Source organism: Antrostomus carolinensis, unplaced genomic scaffold, assembly GCF_000700745.2.
Source record: "Antrostomus carolinensis isolate BGI_N321 unplaced genomic scaffold, ASM70074v2 scaffold12248, whole genome shotgun sequence".
NCBI classification, from domain to species: domain Eukaryota; kingdom Metazoa; phylum Chordata; class Aves; order Caprimulgiformes; family Caprimulgidae; genus Antrostomus; species Antrostomus carolinensis.
The window spans coordinates 19,949-40,775 of record NW_010332364.1 but is presented as its reverse complement, the minus strand read 5'-3'; the positions used below and the strand labels follow the sequence as shown (position 1 = coordinate 40,775).

The window sequence follows — 20,827 nt, the reverse complement described above, 5'->3', positions numbered from 1 at the left end:
ATTTTTTATTGCAGCTGAAACAGGGATTGCTTTTTCTGTTTGTCACATGCTGTTATACATATAGTAGGTATTTATTTTGCTCATATAAACAAAAGAGATTGACTGTTGTTTGCAAAGTGCTCTGAGCACCTGAAATGCTAGATAGCTGCCAATATCACAGCTGAACACCAGAAACACAAATCCTGGAAAAAATGCTTTTTCTTTCCAAGGTGTCCTGGGACACACAGTTTGTAAAACAGGAATATTGCTGAAACTGCCTTTTCAATGCAGAACCTGCTGTGCGGTGCTTTATGTGCACAGACTAATATGACTTCTGAGTTAAAAAAAAGAATAAATTAAAAAAAATCAAAAAAACCCCAAACAACAAGAAAATCTGCATGTTTGCTTTGCATTTTAAACAAATCATGGTGTAAATGAATGTCTTGTATGTATCAAATTCCATGATGTATTATTGTTCTTTTTTATTGTTGTTATGTGGGTCATGTTTTAAGTGGCTGTTGTTTGGAACCATTATAAACCTTGATCCATCTATTAAAGGAAGACTTAAAAAAAAAAAAAAGAAAAAAGAAAAAACAAGAACATTAAAAAAAAAAAAAAAGAAACCTAAAGCATTGGTGTCAAAGGAAATTAATTTCCTGGCTGGCTTGTGTTTTTCTCTGAGGCAGATATTGATGAGTGTGCAGAGGGGATCATTGAGTGTCACAACCATTCACGCTGTGTTAACCTCCCAGGGTGGTACCACTGTGAGTGCAGAAGCGGTTTCCATGACAATGGAAGCTTTTCTCTTGCCGGGGAGTCCTGTGTTGGTAAGCAATGATCAGCATAGTGCTTTTTTTTTTTTTTTTTTCCTTCTGCATGGTATTATAAAGTGACTATAGAGACACTGTCCTGAGCAGTTACTGTGTTTAAGGGTAAAACGGGAATGCAAGTGAGCGTGTCTGTGTGTCGGCATCCTCTGCCACGCCGCGTGGGTGCTTGTTCACCACACATCATGCTTCTAAATGGCTGTTACAGGAGGGAGGCAGTCGGAGATCCAAAGTGTGACTTACTGTGCTTTGCCATTTATCATAAGTTGCTTTAAAACCTGAGGTGCAAGTAGGTTTTCTGGGGAGCACAATAGGCCACGAAAAGGGGAGAGCTGGTTTTCCACTTTCAAGTTTCAGCGGAGCGATATGAGAATGTTTGGGGTCCGTCTGTGTTGCTTTGATTTGTTTGTTTTGCGTTGTTTGGCATCTTCATCAGTTTATTTTTAGAATTATGCACATAGCATCCATCACTCTATGCACCACATTTGCAGAATAAGTCCCTAAGGGCATGAACGGAGAGGAATTTTGAAAGGGTGCGGAGGAGTTTGTTGGTGTCCCTATGGGAGAACAAAGGATGTGGCTCCATGAGGATTTAGTGCTGGTCCCTGCAACCTGTGTGCCCTTGACTGGTGGTAAGACTTTGTGTGCCACTACAGCAAGTAAGCAGTAATAAAATCATAGTGAAGATGGTCATCGTGGCTTACCTCTGCCTTACAGTTTTTCCACCTCTTCACTTACTCGCTATTCCTATAGAATATTTTATCTGATTAGTTTAAAACAATTTAGAAAGGTTCCCATCTTCTCATCTTTCTATGGCCTCTCTTTGTAATTTCAGTTGCTTCATCTCTACTCAGTTCTATGAATTTTCTATAAAAGCTTTCCTGCTTCTTCTGTTTTTGTTTTTTTTTTAACACTGTAAATTTCATTTATCATGTCCATAAGTGAAAAGGACTCTTTCTAAGATTTAAAGTATACAATTTAATTAAAAGTTAAAATAAAAATTTATAATAAAACCGTATACATTTAATCGTAACAAACATTCCCATCTTTTACAAGTTTTGGCTATTTGAAGACTTTGGGATAAGATAGCATCGTGATTTAAAAATGCAGAGGAACAATAATTATTTTCAAAAGCAATGTTCTGTAGATTGTCCCACTATCTTAGCTTTTTACACATTATCCGAAGCTGACAGGAGCTCAATAAAATCATAGTAGTGAACTTCATTGGGGTGACTGTGTTAAAAAAGGCAACTTCACAGCATTTTGTGACTTAATAGATAATACACCACATGAAAGTAATATATTACTAAACAGATTCTCAAATGGTAAGAGTTCTCCTCTGGTTTATTTAAATACTGTAGAAGGAGTGTTGGACAGGGCAATGTTAAGAATACTTTATGAAGTGAAAGGAAGATGACATAACCTTCAGAAAGCTCTGAGGCAATTGAGGCTAAGGGACATTTGTAGCAGCCCTGGTGCCCACCTGTACTTCTTGCTTGGGGAACCCCAACCCTTGTCAAGTTGACCTTACAGAGCTGTTTTGGGATGAAGACGGTCAAAGGCTCAGGCTGGTCTTGGGAAAAGACAGATGCATAGACAAGACCATGGTTTTGAATAGCCCATCGCTAGGCTCAGTTGCTGGAAATGTCAGTATTGCTTGCGTGGCGTTGCCGTTAAAGGGAAGGGCACGTGGCTACCTCACAACAAAAAAGGAGCCCAAAACGTTCTATAGTCTGTGGAGATAGAAGGGGTGAGTTTTTGTGACAACAAACTGCCCTTGTTTTAACCTGTGTGGCATGCTGGAAGTTCAGAAGGTGAGGTGGTCATCTTGCCGTATGCAAATTGTAAGCAGAATGTGAAATTAGCCAGGTTGTTTTAACAAAATAGCTTTTCTGAACCATCTGCTGCAGGTTACCAGCGAGGAAGAGAATAAACCAGTTTATTTTATTTCATTATACTGGTTAACCAATTAAAAATTAATTGAAAGATTCTGCTAGCCCATATCGACAAACACATTTCAAACCATGATGTTTAAAGTGCAACAAAGAATTGGTTACAATGACTAGATAACACTGCATGTTCTAGCTAAAACTCGATTCCTTGAACACCGACTTTCATCATGTTACAGAGCTTGTTTGCATGGGGGAATAGTTAGAGTCAGGGCCAGTGTCATTCACTCTGTTTCAGATAAAAGAGGGTTCATTTGCTTAGCAACAGCTTTTTGTCCTGGTATAATTTACAGACCATAGACTGAAATTATAATGTGTACCTGAAGTGTATTTAAGACATTGCCTTTCAGTATATTTCGAAACATTTCTCCTTCCTTCCTGAAGGACAAAACCTGGAGAACACTTAAATAGGTTAAGAGCATAAGTAAAAAAAGATTCAACCCTCCCCCAGAAAATAATAATAATAATAAAATATGAAAATCTTAAGGCCGTGGGAGGGAGTCCTCAACTGTGACAGATTGCCCAAAGCCCAGGCAGCTGGTTGCTTTTTGCATTTATGTATCTATTGATTAATTCTCTTTTTCTCTGTTTATATGTAGGTGGTCTTGGGGCTGAGTCATTGCTTGCTGGGTCTCTGCAGTGCTTGCAGAACATTTAAAAAACCCACCATCTATTTGAGAAATGTTGTGATACCTCAGTGCTTCTAGAAGCTTTATTCTCATTGACTAGGAGAAAACAGTGGAGTTTGTCACCTGGCAAGGGATAAATGTGTAAATCAATGGACGTGGTGGGAAGGGTCATAATTTTGCTCCAGAGCTTAGGTAATAAGGATGTATGACTTAGCCAGGCCACTTCAAGCTTGGGAAAATTCTTTTGTTGCTCAAAATATCAACTGAAAGCAACTTTAAAAAGGGAATATATTTCCATAGCCATGCTTTTATAAAAGATGTCAGCTTCATAAGGTGATGGTGAGCAGGCTCAAATTAAGAGAATGTAATTTAATTTCCAGCGGTAGCATTTTTATGAGGCACCGGCCTTTCACAATATGTTGTTAAGAATACTGTTTGCACACAAAAGGCAATTGCTATACTATGTTGCTACCAAAGTTTGCTTGGCAATAAAACATGTAAGCTATAGTTGCTGGGTTGTTTTTTTCTTTTTTTAATAAGAGCTTTGCTTTACTTTAAGGTAAACAAACAAAAATACTTTATGGAGAACTATGAGTTGTCTTATGATACATATTCCAGTATTAACTACTATCTAGTGGTATCATATTGAAGCAACTGGCATATGTGATTTTTTTCCCTATACTATGAGCCTGTTGCCAAATACTGCTACGTCTTGAGGTAATCATTGAATAAGTCCTCAACACTGAATTTTCAATGATTATCAGAACTAAAACTAGGGAAATGCTATATTCTGGGTAGTTAATAATGTCCCACAAAACTTGCTTCTATCTACAGCAGAAAAATAAAAGCAAATTGAACTATACTTTTTAATCTTCATCTCTCTTTCAGTGAGGCACTTCCAGTCTGTAGAGAGCTGTTCAGATCCTGGAGTGCAGAATTCCTGGTTCCATTTTTTTTCATGGTGTTTCTGAGTCTGTTCATTGTGACTGGCAAGCACAGAAGGAAAAACAACCAAGGCAGTAGTGCTTGTCAGTTGTTGGCTGTTTTTTTCTTTTCTTTAAGAATCAGTACAAATTTTTTAGGCAAGCTTAACACAGATCCTCCTCCCATCAAATAACCACAGGATTCACTGTGTGTTTTGTCCTGAAAGGCTGTGTATCCGGACTTCACTGCAGGGTTAGAGTAGCTGTTGTGGGGGAATGAAAGCAGGGAAAAAGGTAGGACTCAGCAGCTTGTGAGGGAAAACTCCACATGTGTTAGGCTCCCACAAAAGTTGGGTGCAACAGTGCTTGAGGGTGAAGTTTGAATGGGTTTAAAATCAATTCCTGAAGCTTTCATATACTTCATAGTGTGCTGCAGTGTTGCTGTTACCTAGATTAGAAAGTAAGAAGAAAAAGACCCATCCTTTGAAAATCTTCCTACATGCTTGGGAATTGCTTTTCTATTTATTGGTAGAGAAGTCATATATAAACTGAAAGGTTTCGTATGGTGCTGAGTATCCAAGCCCAACTCTAGAACCTGCTGTTTTACACCTTCTGTTCTGCTCATAGACTTTCTTGAAGCTCATAATATCAGTCTGTATCTGTGGATTTTATCCTGCAAAATAAAAATTATCTTGCTTACTTTCCATTCAGTAAATTCTGATTCTTGTGTTCTGAGGGAAAGTTGCATTACAGATCTTCAAGGTAATTTTGTTTATTCATTTCTGTATTTCTAGAAAGCATTAGTAAATCCTATGTGCAGAATCTAATTTACTATGCAATGTTCTTTAATAGACCATTATGTCTCTATAGAATAAAAATACTATCATAAAATATTTTCTAACTAAAATAAATCTGTTAAGTGATTATTATTTTTTTTTTCAAAGATGAGTCCAAATCACTTTGATTTAGAAAGAGAGCAAATACATGAAGTGGCAAGTTGCCTGTGAAAAATGATATGTCAAAACAGGTTTTAGTTAACTTGTACATACATTGGTTTGGGAGTTAAGCATACATTTTTCATATTAACATTATACTGTAATGGTTTAATGTACCATAACAGTTAAAATTAGCATATTAGTGGGATTCTTTCTTCTGCAACAGTTTATCATGATATTACAGAGCGCCACATTGCATGACTTGCTTGCACACATTTATTAAGGTGCTATAGCAAAGTCATACTGTTAAAACCTGAATAGCCTTGAAAACTAAGAAAAGAAGTAGCTAGGGACTGGTTTAAAATTTCAGTGACACCAAGGTAATGAACTTGTGTTGATATGTACAGTCATGCTTGTCTTCTACCCCATTCAAATACAGTGGCCATGGGACCTCTCATAATATCTGAGGCAAATTACTTCTCGTTACAGCCAAAAAGGATGGAAAAGGAAATTGCATCTCAGGGGATTATTCTATTCCATTTTGATTCTGATTTTGTGTCTGCCCACGTTACCGAGCTATCTTTATGTACTTTGAGAGTATATTGGGAAATGAGCACATCTCGGGTGGTTTGTTTTCTTTCTTTTCCCAACCACAAAATGTGACGAGTTGCATTGCAGCTAAAATACATATGAGCAGGTGCTTTTTGCCGTACATTTGTTTAAAGAAGCACAGATCTGGAGTGTTTGAAGAGTGAAGATCTTGATCAGTTTTATGATAGTCCTGTGCAATGTTGGAGGTGGCATGTCTCGGCACCAGTCACTTTGCTGTTGGCTGTATGTTGTTGATGGAAAATAGCATAAGACTAGCATTACAAGCAAGTTTCTGATGACGGTTGTTTCCACTAGATCCTCACTTCTCCTTGAAAAGGAACTGTATGGAAGGGGGAAGTAAAGCTCTGAGACTTTTACTTGGGTTAGTTAGTAGTTTTTGCCACAGATTATCTCAATATAATGAGTAACATTGCAAAGTCCTAGTCCAGGTTTGGAAACCGGATTGTTTTCACAGGTTGACAGGATACATGAAAGAATTAATCCCCCCCCAAAAGTCAAGACAGACAGATATCTTGTTCTTCTGCTATATACAGGCAAAGACTTTGGAGTCTTATGGCTATTTCACATATGTACGTGTCCATTGTTCTTCAGAGTTACTTGATTTATAAATGAAAATTCCATCTTCTTCCTACCTAGTGTTGTTAATAATGGGAAATAAGTTTTGTGCACAGTTTTGCCTTGCACATCATTAAATGCTCTGGTTTTGGGCCTTCATCTTTGGAGAGCAGTTGTGGAAAAGCAACTGAAACATAAGGGAGTGTGGGGAATTTGAGCTCAGCGAGGATTTGAATAATATAAAAATAATCTATATGCAAGATTCTTATAATACAATTTTCATATTCATTAGAAGATTGTTTGGACATGTTCATAATTTTGAACTAAGCTAATTTTTCAAAACCTAAGTAAACACATTAATTCCAGTTAAGAGAAATTTCACACTAAATATGAATATTTTCTTCCATGTTTTGCGTAGTCATGTACCTGGTGATCTCATGTCAATATGAGGAAGTTCATTTGATCTCCTGCCCAATCTGGTTTGAGGCTCAAAGACTGAAAGGGTTAAAAACATGTTATGATTATAACTTCTTTTCCTCAAGTTACTGGGAACATTGGCTGTTTGTACTGACTTTCGGAAATGCAATCAGCAACAAGAAAAAAACTGCCAAAGGGATGTTCTCAGAAAATTAGCTCTATTAAAAGTTCAGCTGGAAATGTGTGCAGTGTCCAAGCCTTTTATATTTGCTTAATGACTAAAAGTTTTAAATAATAAATGCCATATAATAATAAGAAACCATCATTTGCATAAAGAATGAAAAAAAATGAGCAAACTGAGTAGCAATTAGGAATTTATGTTCATGCTATGTTACTCAGCTTTGGTTGATTGGTTTCTTTGTCAAGAACATCCCATTTACCAGTTTGGGCCGCTCTTAATGGGGCATCCTTTTTATGTGTGCTAAACGAGAACAGCAGTAGCAGTACATAAATAGGGTGTTCTTCCCTTTTGGATATGTGTGACAGATTAAGTTGGCTTTGTGCAGTGTGAACAGGTCTGTACTACTGAGAATATGAATAATGTTAGTTTCTATAATTGCTAACATCTGGCTTTTCATAAATCTGTTAAACTACATGGAAACAGAATTAGATTTCTGTGTCATAAGTAAAGCAATTACATGAAACTCTGTAGGCAATATAGCTTTATATTTGTCTGTGAAATCCTTTTAGTTTTGAACTGTGAAAGCTACCCTTCTGAGCTGCACTGTGATGCTGGTACCTCCTGTGTATGTGCTATTCAAGGAAGCCCTTAATATGCTGGAGAAGAGAATATTGATGATGCTTGTTGACATGACCAAAGACAAAGTGAATGCTTCATTTATATCTTTGTCTTCAACATAGAATACAAGTCCAAGTCTATTGAAAGGAAAATGGGATATTTTTAAGGATATTTTAAGTCTTACAGTAGCTGTTTGGGTGGGTATAATTTCATACCAGTTCATTCATAGCTCCCTTCATGTTACTCTTCATGGTTTTTTACCTCCTGTGATACTCTGGCACTTGTTAAACAATGAACTAAAAATTTTAATTTCTCTTAGTGCAGTGCCTTTTACTCTACTGATGGTGGACCTTTCAAGGGCTCAGTTAGTACTAAGCCATGCTTAAGAGGAATAATGTTATTTTCTGGCAATTTCAGGGCAGCAAAATACAGCATTTTTAGGGAAGTCTGAGTGACGAACAATTGAATCGTGCTATCAGGCCACTGGGAACATCTCTGACAAAGGACTGGCCCACGGGTTAGCCCAGGAATGAAGCCCTTCTGCAGTGTAATTGCCTCCAGCTTCCCTTTAGGTCTATAAGCCAAAAGAGGAACAACTGTTTGCTGGTGGCCCAGGCCCCTGACTTGATTGTGCAGATTGATTTTGCATTTGGTCAAATCCAAGGGCACTTTCACATTTCCAGTTGTTCCTGGACTATTTACGAATTAGAATCAAGAATTTTACTAATCAGGTCGGAGGGAATTTGGTGATTTGATTGTTATAGTTTCCTTCAGCGGATTGAGAGAATTGTTAATGTCTTTTTAAGTTCTGGCTTTCTGAGGAGACACTTGTCCAAAAAGTAGGACAACTGGCCATCACATCCAAACTAAATTGGACTTTAGGTAATTTTTTCATTGTAAATTCTATTGAATTTTTAAATTTGTTCTTTTAGAGAGGAATTAAAAGTACTCCTGGGTAATATTGAACAATTATAAATATTCTGCTAGCAATAAGGTAATTTTAAATGGTAAGTGTGATGGTTCTTCCTTGTAATTTCTGAATTCATTTAAAAGTATTCTGGAATTTTCATTAAAGAAACCATCACATACTTCTAAACTATCTTCTGTTTAAGCCTCCCTCCCACTCTTGCTTACATTTTATGTTGTTCATGTTGGAACAAAGGATACCGACCAGTTTACTGGTATTTTATCTGGACAATCTGTGAATGTATTGTTTAAGAACAGTCCAAAGTCATTTTCTGAAAGAAATACCTGTTTTTAACAATATGCTTTAAAATCTCATGGCTTTTTCTACAATAAAAAGAATGCTGCATGAACTCCCTAGGTAAATTCGTATTGCATAATTATATTTTACCCTCCAAAAGCAATTTTAATGGGATACTGTAATTCACTTTTCTCTAGTGTATAATGATTTTCTTTTGTTACTTATTTCTTTGTGTTATTGCTAAATCATACTTTTCCTGCATAGCTTTGTTCTAAGACTTTTTTTCCTGTATAAGGTGCTGCTTCTTTCTTCATTTCCTTTTTTTTTTTTTTTTTTTTTTTTTTTAATTCACTTATACCTTCCAGCAATGGGAAAAGGATGTAATTGACTGCTTTGGGACTGCTTTTAGTGTGGAAAATGTTGATCATGCTAGGAACTTAAGAAGAATAATGCACTTCTATTTTGGTGTAAAATCCAGAACAGAGAGTGGTCTGATTGACAGAAAGTCCCTCTGATTGTTCAGTAGTTTCCAGTCACTGTGAAATCACTATACATCCCTTGTCTGGACGTTCAAGTTCATCATTGATACACAGTTCTGCTAGGTATGTCTGCCTCAGCATTTACAATTAAGTCTGCTGGAGATAGTTTAAGAATTCTTGGTGGAATCAAAACAAACACTGAAGAATAAAAATAATAATAATAAAAAAAAAATCAGTGTTTAATGTCTAGCAAGTAAATATGGAAGATATCAGAAAGAAGACACACTCTTCCACCAGCAAGGCAGATGAACAATAATTAATACAGAAATAAAATTTGCCCCATGGAAAAAAAGTGTCCTAAGCATCATAATTCTGCTGTTTTGCAGATATCGATGAGTGTGCCTTAAAGACCCACACCTGTTGGAACGATTCAGCTTGTGTGAACCTGGCGGGAGGATTTGATTGCCTTTGTCCATCGGGACCTTCTTGCACTGGAGATTGTCCCCATGAAGGTGGCTTCAAGCGGAACGGGCAGGTGTGGACCCTGAGGGAGGACAGATGCTCCGTTTGTTCCTGCAAGGTGAGATCCAGCTGGTCTGGTTTTCAGGCATCCTTTAATTCTCTGGGCTTATGTCAGAAACCCAATATTGCAGTGCCAGTGGTGTTGGCAAAAATACCAGCCTGAGCCCAAGGCACTGAGGCAAAAGGTAAGCTCTGCTGTGGGCACTGAAGCTGTGATGGGGAAATTCTTCTGGGAAGTTGTCTTTTTTCTTATTTTGCACAACTACAGACACAGCTGAATAATGGTTAACCCTACTGAGCTTCTACTATGTCACCGTGTGGGACAGAGCCACTCAGAGCATGCCTTGATGAGGGTCTTGCATTGCTCTTTAACGCAATGTGCAGGTGATTAGCACACTTACTGGAAATGTTGAAAACTGGTTTCAATTTCTCTTTCACATGAACATCCATCTCTCAGGACAAGTACTGTAGTGAGTCATCTTCCTCTTGCTTGTGTTTCCCTTTATTTGGAATAGATGTGAATTAACTGGGTGAGAGGAAAGCCTATGCAAGAGACAAAGATTACAGGACCTAGCAGTAGACACTTAATTTCCTCAAGTGAAGAAGAGTGAAGGCCAGCTTCCTCCTTCTTATCGTAGCTTGGCTGTGTTGGCTAAGACCTTTGGAGAAGCCAGGCATAGTACAAGTAGATCTACCTTAGAGTTAACAGACCAGTTTTTTGTTTATTTTTCCCCTTGGAAATTATCAGCTCTTTTCTGAGTATGGTAACCAAGTTAAAAGGACATTTGACTGCTTTCTTCATTTTCTCTAGTTAAAAGAGGAATGCTATCATTGCAATTAGAAGAATTTTAGAAATGCACCAATCTGAGATATGGTTGGTCTTTTATGGCCATTTTGTCCTGATGCGTTCATAGCGCTGGTAAAGCTGCCTTCAGATGTAACAGAACACTACTGACCCTTGCTTAAGCCTAAGTGAAATGAGATTTTGACCACTGTGAAAAGCTGAACATAGAACATGAGAAGTGGCACATCAGTCCCCATGTCTCCATGCTTATGAGCCAGAGGAGTGTTAGAGGGTGTGAAGGGGACAAGGGGGGAGAGTTGTTTTGAAGTTGCGAGAAGCTGAAAGCCTGATCATTTCTGTATTGCAATAGTAGAGCAGAAGGGAAAAATCAAGGCTTTAGAGTGAACAGAACCCACAAAATACACTGTTTGGGGCTCAAAAGGAATATGTTCTTGTTAGTTGCTGTATTTTTTTTTCTTCAAGTAGCCTCAAGCTCCCTAAAACTCCTCCCTTCAGAAGCTCAAGTGTACAACTCCACTGAATATATATCAAGCTTTTATTGTAATCTTGGGGAACTGGCTAGCTTATAAAAGGATTTTCAGTCAATAGAATAAACAGTTTAATATATGTGAAGACATCTGGTCTGCCTTTGCAGAATTATAACTACTAGTATTCCCATTTTGGATTGCTTGTAATTTGTTTTATTTGCCATTTCTCATTGCACTTATTTCATATGTTGAATGTTCTTATTAGCATATGAAAATATACAAAATGATTAACTAGTATATAGATATTTTAAACTAAGCCCAGCACTGTTTGTTGCTATGACTCTTCCTTTATAGCTTCCTCACTTTCCAGTTTTTTTTCCTCTGTGAATTAACATTTGCATTTAATTTCACTCCAGTAACTGCCTTGTTTTAAGAGCCAAGTTCTTGTCAACAGAACAGGAAAAACAGGGAATGCTCCTCCTTTAGCACATCCCAGGCAAAATGCAGTCTTCACTCAATGTTTATTGAAATATGTTATTGAAACACATTTTTATAAATTGTGATAGCTTCCAATACACCAGACTACTTCTGAAACCTGCTGCAGGACTCTGCCCTCTTCATGCAGCTGCACAGAGAGCTGGCCCTGCTTGACCTTTTAGCAACCTGCTCAGTTTTCAGTGAGGAAAAGGGCAAAGTGTAACTAAATCATTCCTTATACTTCTAACTCAAACTTTGAAATGATCCTACTCACTCGTTTTATCTAGGAGACAAATCAGCATTTCAGATTTGAAGTAATATGTTTTCCTCTGGCTTTTCTTTTGTTATGGTTATTTTAGGAAAGGTCAGCTGGATCAATTTTATGCAGTGACTGAAAACCACGAATCTCATCTTGAAAATATTTTAACTTAAATTCTGGTGCAAAGGAAATTAAATACCTTGCTTAACTTTGAGGTTCGTTAAGTAAGGTTATTTGTGGAGTAGGATACTGTGGAATACGAGAAATTATATTCAGTTCTACAATGAAGCGAACTGTCATTATTGAAGCACAGGGAATTATTTTGGTGTTTTATCAAACCCTGTGTCTTCAAACCATCCTTGTTCATCTGAATGAATACAAAATTTACAAAAACATAAATTCTCAAAACTATAAACTAATACAGGACCTTAAGTATACTTGATGTGTCTTCTGCAGGCATCTTCCTGAGCTCTTGTGGATGTAATGCACAATTAAATTTAAGACTGGTAGAAATCTGAAGGGTGGTGGGGAGCTCTTGCTCTCTCCTATGAAAAAATGAATCCTGGCTTTACTGTCTGGCTATATCTGGGCTCTTGAGTCTGTCCTCTAATTAAGACAACCCTCCATTCACTGTATGAAAAAAGCCTGGGGGATAAGCACAGCCCTGGGAACAGGGGGATGTGCTGAGGTGAAGAGTGCTCCTGAGAGTGAGAACAGTTTGGTGGTTTGGTTTCTGCAGGGTCTCATTTCTGTCCAAATTGGCTTTGGGGCTCTGTGGAAACTTGAGTCACCTTTTACAGTGGTTCCCTTGCGTGTCAGTTTTTTCTCTGGTTAGAACAATTTTGTGTTCATACCACTGATGCTTGTGAAGCATGTAGAACTGATTCAGTGAGGAAGGCAAGGAGGGAGAGGTACTAATAAGATGCTAGAAGTTATTACCCACCAAAAGAAAACAAGTTGCTTTCTATATATTTCTCAATTTTCTGTATATTTCTCAATTTTCTGTTTGTTTCTCAATGCTACTGTAGAGCTGCAAAGATGCAAGTGAGATGTAGCTTAAGAGGCTTTGTGTCACTGCAGTATAGGGATAAAAATGTTTTTTTGAAAGGCATGGAACTAATGAGGATGTAGATAAAACACAGATGCTTAAAGAATAAAGAGAGTAGCAGTGTATTATGATTACCAAAAGGTCTCTGGCAAAATCATCAGGCTTTATCAGTGTTCTGAAATACAGAGAGTAAAGGCAGTGTAAAAGGTTAGCTGATCCCCAGAGGTAACAACACAAGAGCTTAGAGAAGCACAGAACTACCAGCGCTGTCACCAGCTGAAAGGGAATTTGAAAACTAATCTTGAAAGCTTGGAAATTGAATTGGAACGAAGCAGACAGGCTATTGTTAGCCATTATTAATCAGCACTCCATTATGGAGGGGAGAGGGACTGCCATTGTCAAGGGCGTTGGGTTGCCCAGATGGCTAGTGCCACTCCACATGCCCAGAGCCAGCCACCCTGGCAGAGCTTTTGTGCTGAGCTGCTGCCTGGGGTCTGTCCTCAGCCAGGGGTGGAAGATGGTTGTGCTTTCCCACCTGCAAGGATGGAGATTTGGTCATAACTCTTCATCAGGGAAGGCTTTCCATCCTCTCCTTTCACCACTTGTTGAAAGGAGAGGGTGATTTCTTTCTTTGTATTTCTGTGGAAAGGGTTTATTCCCAGCATTGCATCTGGACCTGGCTGGACCTGTGGCTAAGGAAACGAGCCACTGCCAGTCTTCCTTACCTACAATTTACTCAAACTGCTGAGTACAGGAATAAAGTTTGTTTATTTCTTCTCCCACAGCTAAAGCAGCAAACTGGCCACAAGTAGAAAATCTTTAGTTATCTTAATTTGACACAAAATTGAGTAAAGACTGTAGGGCAATCTAGTCCTATGCCCTGGACTGGCAACAAGATCCATGTTAACCTAGCATGTTTTCTACATCGCCATAGTTCTGTGTTCTCTTCAGCTTTCCTTGTTAGGCATAAGAAATAATTTTAATTATTCTTGCAACAGGAAGTGATCTTCCAATCAATTCAAAACTAGGATGAAAAGCATCAGTGACTGATATGGGCATTGTGGTTCCCTGATGCTGATTTTGTACGTGCTGCATTGTGACCAAGACTGGCTTTGCTTAAAAACAAGAGCCAAACACAGATTCCTACATCAGAAGACAAACAAAACCACCTCCCATGCTACATGCTGTGGTTATGGCTATTTTGTCTGTCTGTGGCAAAGACATCCTGGCTGCTGTCACTCTTTGGTAATCTCTTTTTTAAAAGGAGCAAGAGGAAATATTTCCCTTGCTTTGATAGCTATCCCTTTATTTGGTGGCAATGAAAAAACCTTTTCCTTCTTACATCAGATACAGGTTTATAGACTCACAGCAAGGTTCTGATGAGAATATGGAAAAACTGCTATGAAATGAGTGGAGTTGTTTTAGGAATTGCACAGTTGTGATCCAAAGCAGAATATAGCTTCATTCCTCTCACAGCTCTACCTTCAAATTGGCTGCAGAGGACACTTTCCTTGAATATGGACTAATCCAAGAATTAGCACTGAATGCAAAAGAAGTTCATGTCAAAACTTTTCAATAATCTCCTCATTGTTGACTGTAATTTCAGATCCCAGTCTGTGTGCCAGTATGTTGGCTCACTTACAGTAAGGGATATAATTTCAAACACAATAGTCCGTCCAATTTTCACAACTAGAATTAGAATCAATTTGGTTTTCCCTGGTGCAAAGAGAATATATCCTTTTCTGTTTACATGCAGAAGCGATTCTTCTGTTTATCTCAAACATTTCTGTTTAATGGTCTTTTAACAAAATGGGCCATCCAATACTGTAAGCAAATATTTAGCAAAATCATATTTTGGAGAGCCTGTGGAATACAGACTTTCTTTAGTATATGAACAGAATTATAATGGATGATGATAAGTCCATTTAGCATTGAGATGGTGTGCTGTAGGTCCTGATGTGGAACAGAACCAGTGGTGAATTCAGAGTGAAAAAAGGTTAGTGCCACTGTGATTTTGCTATATTGTTCTCCTATGAAATTAAAGGGATCACCTTCATAACTTCATTTTCTGTGTTCAAGTTATTGTCTTCACAATCATACAGTCAATGCTAAAACAAATTATGTATTAGAGCGGCAACTGCTTGAAGATTTCGTTGATGTAACCAATGAGATATGAAATTGCTTCACTATATTTCTTCTGAGATACTAATTTCTTTTCAATTCAATTAGCTGGAGACAGGAAAACACTATTCTTAGATTCAGACAGTTTTGGGTCCATGCATGGGTAGAAATTGGGACAATACTGGTATTTGAGTTATTACTCACAACTGACAGGATCCAGTCCTTGCTGGCGGTAACATTGAATACTTTAAGAACTTAATATTTCCTGATATGTCAAAGACATGCCCTTTGATATATGTACCCTGTGACCGCATCTGGGTTGCTGTCTGTCAGTTTGTGGTTGATGACAGGGTGATGTGTCCTCACAGGACGGGAGGATTTTCTGCCGGAGGACAGCCTGTGACTGTGAGAACCCCAGCGCTGATCTCTTCTGCTGCCCAGAGTGCGACACTCGTGTCACCAGCCAGTGCCTCGACCAAACTGGCCACAAACTCTACCGCAGTGGGGACAACTGGACCTACAGCTGTCAGCAGTGCCGTTGCCTGGTATGGGTAAAGCATTTCAGAAGGGAGTGAGAATAATAAGGATTGGGATTTTTAGCAAAGCGAACCTGGAAGCAGGCTCTTGGCTCTCTCTTCACCTGCTTTTCAGACTAGGAATGATGATAAAGCACTCGGAGAACCAGAGAACTGAAAGCTATGCCATCAGTTTTCCTCTAACTGCTGAATAAGTAGGTCTAATGAACAGAAAGAAAAGCTTGACAAAAGCTTGGAAACCTTGACACTATATTAACTTTAGCATTAGTGTACTTTTGAGAACTTTTATAAGGTCATCTGGTCTTTAAATGACTTTTACAAAGTTTTTTCACGTGTGATGGATTTGGTTGGAGGAGTTTCAGCTTTTAATTGCATCAGCTGTTGTACCTGTCTTTTCAAAATGGACAATGCAGTTCTTTTTCATTCAGCAAATGCTGGAAAAATGGAATGTCAGTGCCACATGGTAAATTAGCAAAAATTTACCAAATAAAGAAGGATAAAGAAAAATAAAATTACTAGACAAACATACAAAATAAGGAACATTTTTCATTAGGCACTGTAGATTATTTCCCCAAAGCTTTAATTTTTGCACAGGTATACTAATTAGTGCAGCAATGAACTTCATTAAAATTATGAGTTTTCCATTTATAGCTGTCTGTATAACATTTTTATATACGATATTAATCAAGAGGTGTCTGAGTATCAGGAAGCAAATTACATTCAAACCTAAGCTACTGTTAAGAGATAATTATCCATAATGTACAGCAGTAACTGTTGTATTTTGTATTCTCCTAAGAAGATTTTTGTTTTAATATTTGCAAAAGAACAGCAACAAACATTTGCAGCCAGCAGCAATGGTAAATATTAGATATGAAGTGTTTTACAAGGGATACCCAGTTTGTGGTCAGCAGTTTTGCTTAATGTTATGATTAGGTTAACAAATACAGAGCTAAAAAGACAGTGATGCACTAAATCAGCGCTACATGTAAAGTTCTGGACAGTGTGTGATGTGATCAACATCTGAAGTGATTACAGAGTAGCATAATGAAAATTACTGGGACCCTTTGCAGCTTAAGTTTTAAACACATGGATCCTACAGCAATACTCTACAGAAGTAACCTGATTATTCTCTTGTCTCCATGTTTCTGTCTACTAAACTGCTTTTTTTACAAAGCTAAATAATAAAATAAAATGACTCAGTGGAACGTAACTGCTATTACTCTACAGTTCCTTTAGGAGTTGACAGTAAAATCAATTTTGGCTGTTGCTACTTAGATCGATGTTCAATGCTTCTCAAACATACTAGCCTACACTTATCTGCAGTGTTAATTTTCTATTTAAACAGTTGTTATGATCCCACAGAGGTGTTTATGTGGCCAGGCGTAGAAAGAGGGCATGAGTCTGCAAGATGATCACTGCAAAAATCATAGTTTATGGAAAATATTTAAACCCAGCATTTAATGCTGCCTTTAAAAAACCCAAAGGACTCATCTTCTCCTCCTACAATGATGACAATGTTGTTTAGTCAAAAAACAACCAAATGATAGTCCACTACAATTGGAAAACTTTAGCTTGGTGTTCAAATATGCATTTATATGATCAACCAAACTGAGACCTGATCTATTAAGTTTATTTCAGTTTTGGCAAAATAAAACTTTCCCATTCAACAGGATGCAAAGTTTCTTGGTGGCTCGCAAACGGCAACAGATTCAATGAGCTTTGTTTCAATTTTTACAGGAAGGAGAGGTGGATTGTTGGCCTCTTCTGTGCCCAAATCTAAACTGCGAGTACACAGCCATCTCAGAAGGAGAGTGCTGTCCCCACTGCGTCAGTGACCCCTGTCTGGCTGACAACATCACCTACGACATCAGGAAAACCTGTCTAGATGGTTATGGAATCACAAGACTTAGTGGCGCTGTATGGACAATGGTGGGATCTCCTTGTACAACCTGCAAGTGCAAGGTACGATGGGCAAGGTACAATGGTAATGGAAATGTATGTTGCTGCATAAAATCAGGATCACTTTCTGCCCTTGAAACCTCACATTCAGATCTCAGGGAAGTAAATGAGACCTGAGGACAGAAGCCTACAGAAAACCCATGCCTTTGGTGTTTTAAAAGGTGGAAATAAGACAATTCTATGCTCATCTTCAGTGCAAATATGTAGTATCCTAGTCCAACTTTCAGGCATTCTGTTAGAGAGCCCTTCAGGCATGAGGTATGAATCTGGGCTAATACATTAATAATTGCCCAATGTGGATGTTCATGAAAATGTGTTTTACAGAGCTAAGAAGCAGAGACAAAAACACTAACAAAAGTTTCACCAGCCAGTACACGGGTAGAAATGCATTGCAGCTCTGAGATGAAGGCACTCCCTCAACAGAAATGGGAAGGGAATGTCAGAGTTTCTGTTCCCTGGTCTCATCAAGACATACTTGATCTAGTGGGTCTAATGCAGAAGTTCAGTCTGTCTCCCCTCCTCCATGCAGTGATGACCCTGAGCTAATATCACAATTATGAAAATGTTAGTTTGGGTTATATAAAATGTTCTTTTGTTCACTGTGGGAAACCAAGCTGTTGCTCCAGTGCTTTAAATGATTGAAGTTAGCTTTGCTGATATACTTCAGAATATTTTTCTATTGATTTGTGTTGGATTTTAAAAAAAAGGAGGGGGGGGGGAATTGCCCATTTGGGGTTTTGGTGGTTGCTGTAGTTTTTAGTACATGTGATAGTTTTTTAAATTACTAGGTGTTGCAGAAAGATACTTAACAATGGATAAAACTCCAAAGCTATATGTGTTTTTTTCTGGCCCCCCATACATATCTGCTATGAATCAAGAATCTGAGATACCTGCTTATTTCAGATAAACAGAAAACTTCCGGGCATGGATTAAATCAAAACTCTCTCCATTAAATTTCTCACATGGGAGAAAACAAATCTAATAATCTTTGTTGCCATTGCTGTGCTGTATTTTATTATGGGGACCACGGAGTCTGTCACATCCAGGTTTCTAGTTCATGTGTAGTTCAGGCCAGTTCAGTATTATTTGGCAAAGTCAGCCTTCCCAAAAAGCCACCACAGTTGGGACCAATGAGGACACCTTGGGATGATGGCTTAAGCAGATTTTTGTATGCAGTAGATGTGTCGGGGATGCATCTTTCTCTGGGTGCCACCAACCCCTTTGCTCTTTGTGACTTGTTCTGCCGAGGTGATTGACACCTGCTTGTTTGTCTGTGCAGAATGGGAACGTCTGCTGCTCAGTGGATTTAGAGTGTCTCAACAATAACTGATGTAGTCAGACTGGACTGTGCCGAGGGAGGAAAACTGATGAAGTTAACACCTGAAATGAAGTCGTATGCGTTGGCGTTTTATACAACAGACAATTACCAAAGTCGCCGCATGAGGAAGATGTTTGGGAGTTGCCTTTGGGACCTATCACTATGCTCATCCTTGCTAGCCTTGTCTGGGTGACTTAGAGTACAGCGCATATAAGTCAATGGTTGTTAAAAGTTTTCAGTGTTGTAAATTACACACTTTTCCTGTCAAGACATTTGCAAATATGTTTAAATTATTTCATGGGTAAACTAATGCTGTATTTTTGTTTTAATTTGTGTATTGACAACATGATAGAATTCAGCTCTTCTTACTTTGGATCTAGTTTTTACAAATAAGACAGCTTGTTGTGATTTTGTCCCATGATATCACATACTTGGTTCCAAGGTCCCTGTCAGATGTATTTATGAAAATATGTATGTATGTACAGTCAAATTGCATAGTACTTATATTTCACAGCTGTCCAACATTTTAAAAACATTCAAAGGTATATTTGATTGGACAGAATGGGAGTAATCAAAGTAAGCCTGTCTTAAGAAATTTAAAAATTAAATGCCATGAACTTAATGAAATGGCAAAAAAAGCACTTTCTTCTCCAAATATGCAGAACAGCAGCAAGACTCCTATAGTGAGAAATGGAACTAAAAACACGTTCCACTGACAATTCAACACATATTCAGGAAAGAATCACTGATTCCTTATAAGTCCTTATCAGTGTTCTGTTTTGCAAGAGAAACTGCGAGTGCTGGGAAAGGGTATAATCCCTTTGGATTGTGCAGTGATAAAACAGTCAGAGAGCCTTAAGGTGATATAATTTAAATTGACTAGGTTAGAATTTACTTTCAATTATAACATCATTGGTGAGTTCAGAATTTTTCCTTTTTTTCTATTTACAGTAATAATGATGTCTGCCATTCTCAGCTACTGCCACCATAGTGACAAAGTGCAGAAGCACCTGTACCAGCGACATGCAGGACAGGAGACCTTATCACTTGGTAACTTTCATTATCCAGTTAACAGCTCAGAAATAGATTTTTCTCTTTTCAGATTTGATAACATTAAAAAAAAAAATTAATTTTAAATTTACCACGCACACACTGTTGTTTAGTACCTAAGTTTAGACAGAAATACAAATTAAAACTCTTAGCCCTGCGTCAAGGTTAGAGTTTAGACTCTCTCCACCTAATGTTTATTTTTTTCATAAGGCTAGAAAGTTTGTGGCATTAGAACAAGAATATATTTCTACAATGATGGCATCTACAGCTTAGATGTCATCTTTTTAATGTGCTGTTGTGTTTTCTGCTCATTTGTGTACTGTTTTTTGCTTTTAGTTTACTTAATTGAACACAGTATATGGAAAAGAGTGCAGAAATAAGTATAGTGGCTACAGTTTGGAAAGTCTACATTTGTGAGTTTTTCATAGTTTCATGCAGAAAATGTGAAACTGATTAATAAGAATGAAGTGTGATTATACAGTGAAAAAACTAGTCGTCTTAAATGAAATACTATGATGTTTCTTATAAGGGGAAAGTGGCAAAATGATATAAAAATTAATTAAAAACATTCAGACAACTTTATTCCCATTTTTTTAAACAGGATTTGTTTTATCTAACAGGTTTATGTGGTAAAGTTAAATTTATTTTCTTAAAATGCCCCATCATTTTCAACTACTAATGTATTGACTATATTTGCATTGCCCTAATGATTGTATAATAAGGGAAACGGTTGTGTTTTATATGATACTCAAAGGATGTTTGTAAATCATAATGTCAGCTCATTCTGTATATCACATTGTAAAACCCAATGGTAATTCAGTTGGATGAGATATCCAGTGGGCTGAGATATAAAGGGGAATGATTTAAAACTTGTGGGCATCTAAATAAACTCCTATGTACAGATTGCTTTCCCTTAGTTTTATTAGCAGAGTTTTAAACACTAATCACTGTCCTTTC

The 20,827-nt window shown here is 37.7% G+C and overlaps 1 protein-coding gene across 1 annotated transcript in view; it reads left to right on the top strand.

Moving 5' to 3' along the window:
- The window catches only part of LOC104529242 (protein kinase C-binding protein NELL1), a gene marked incomplete at its 5' end in the record, with an annotated part of 63,853 nt that extends 44,518 nt beyond the window's left edge, over positions 1-19,335 (top strand). Inside the window, 5 exons of the mRNA XM_010173492.1 lie at positions 666-806; positions 9,695-9,888; positions 15,376-15,552; positions 17,281-17,505; positions 18,782-19,335. Of these exons, the coding sequence (XP_010171794.1) occupies positions 666-806; positions 9,695-9,888; positions 15,376-15,552; positions 17,281-17,505; positions 18,782-18,832 (788 nt within the window). The remainder of the gene's footprint in view (positions 1-665; positions 807-9,694; positions 9,889-15,375; positions 15,553-17,280; positions 17,506-18,781) is intronic.
- Positions 19,336-20,827: the final 1,492 nt, after the last annotated feature.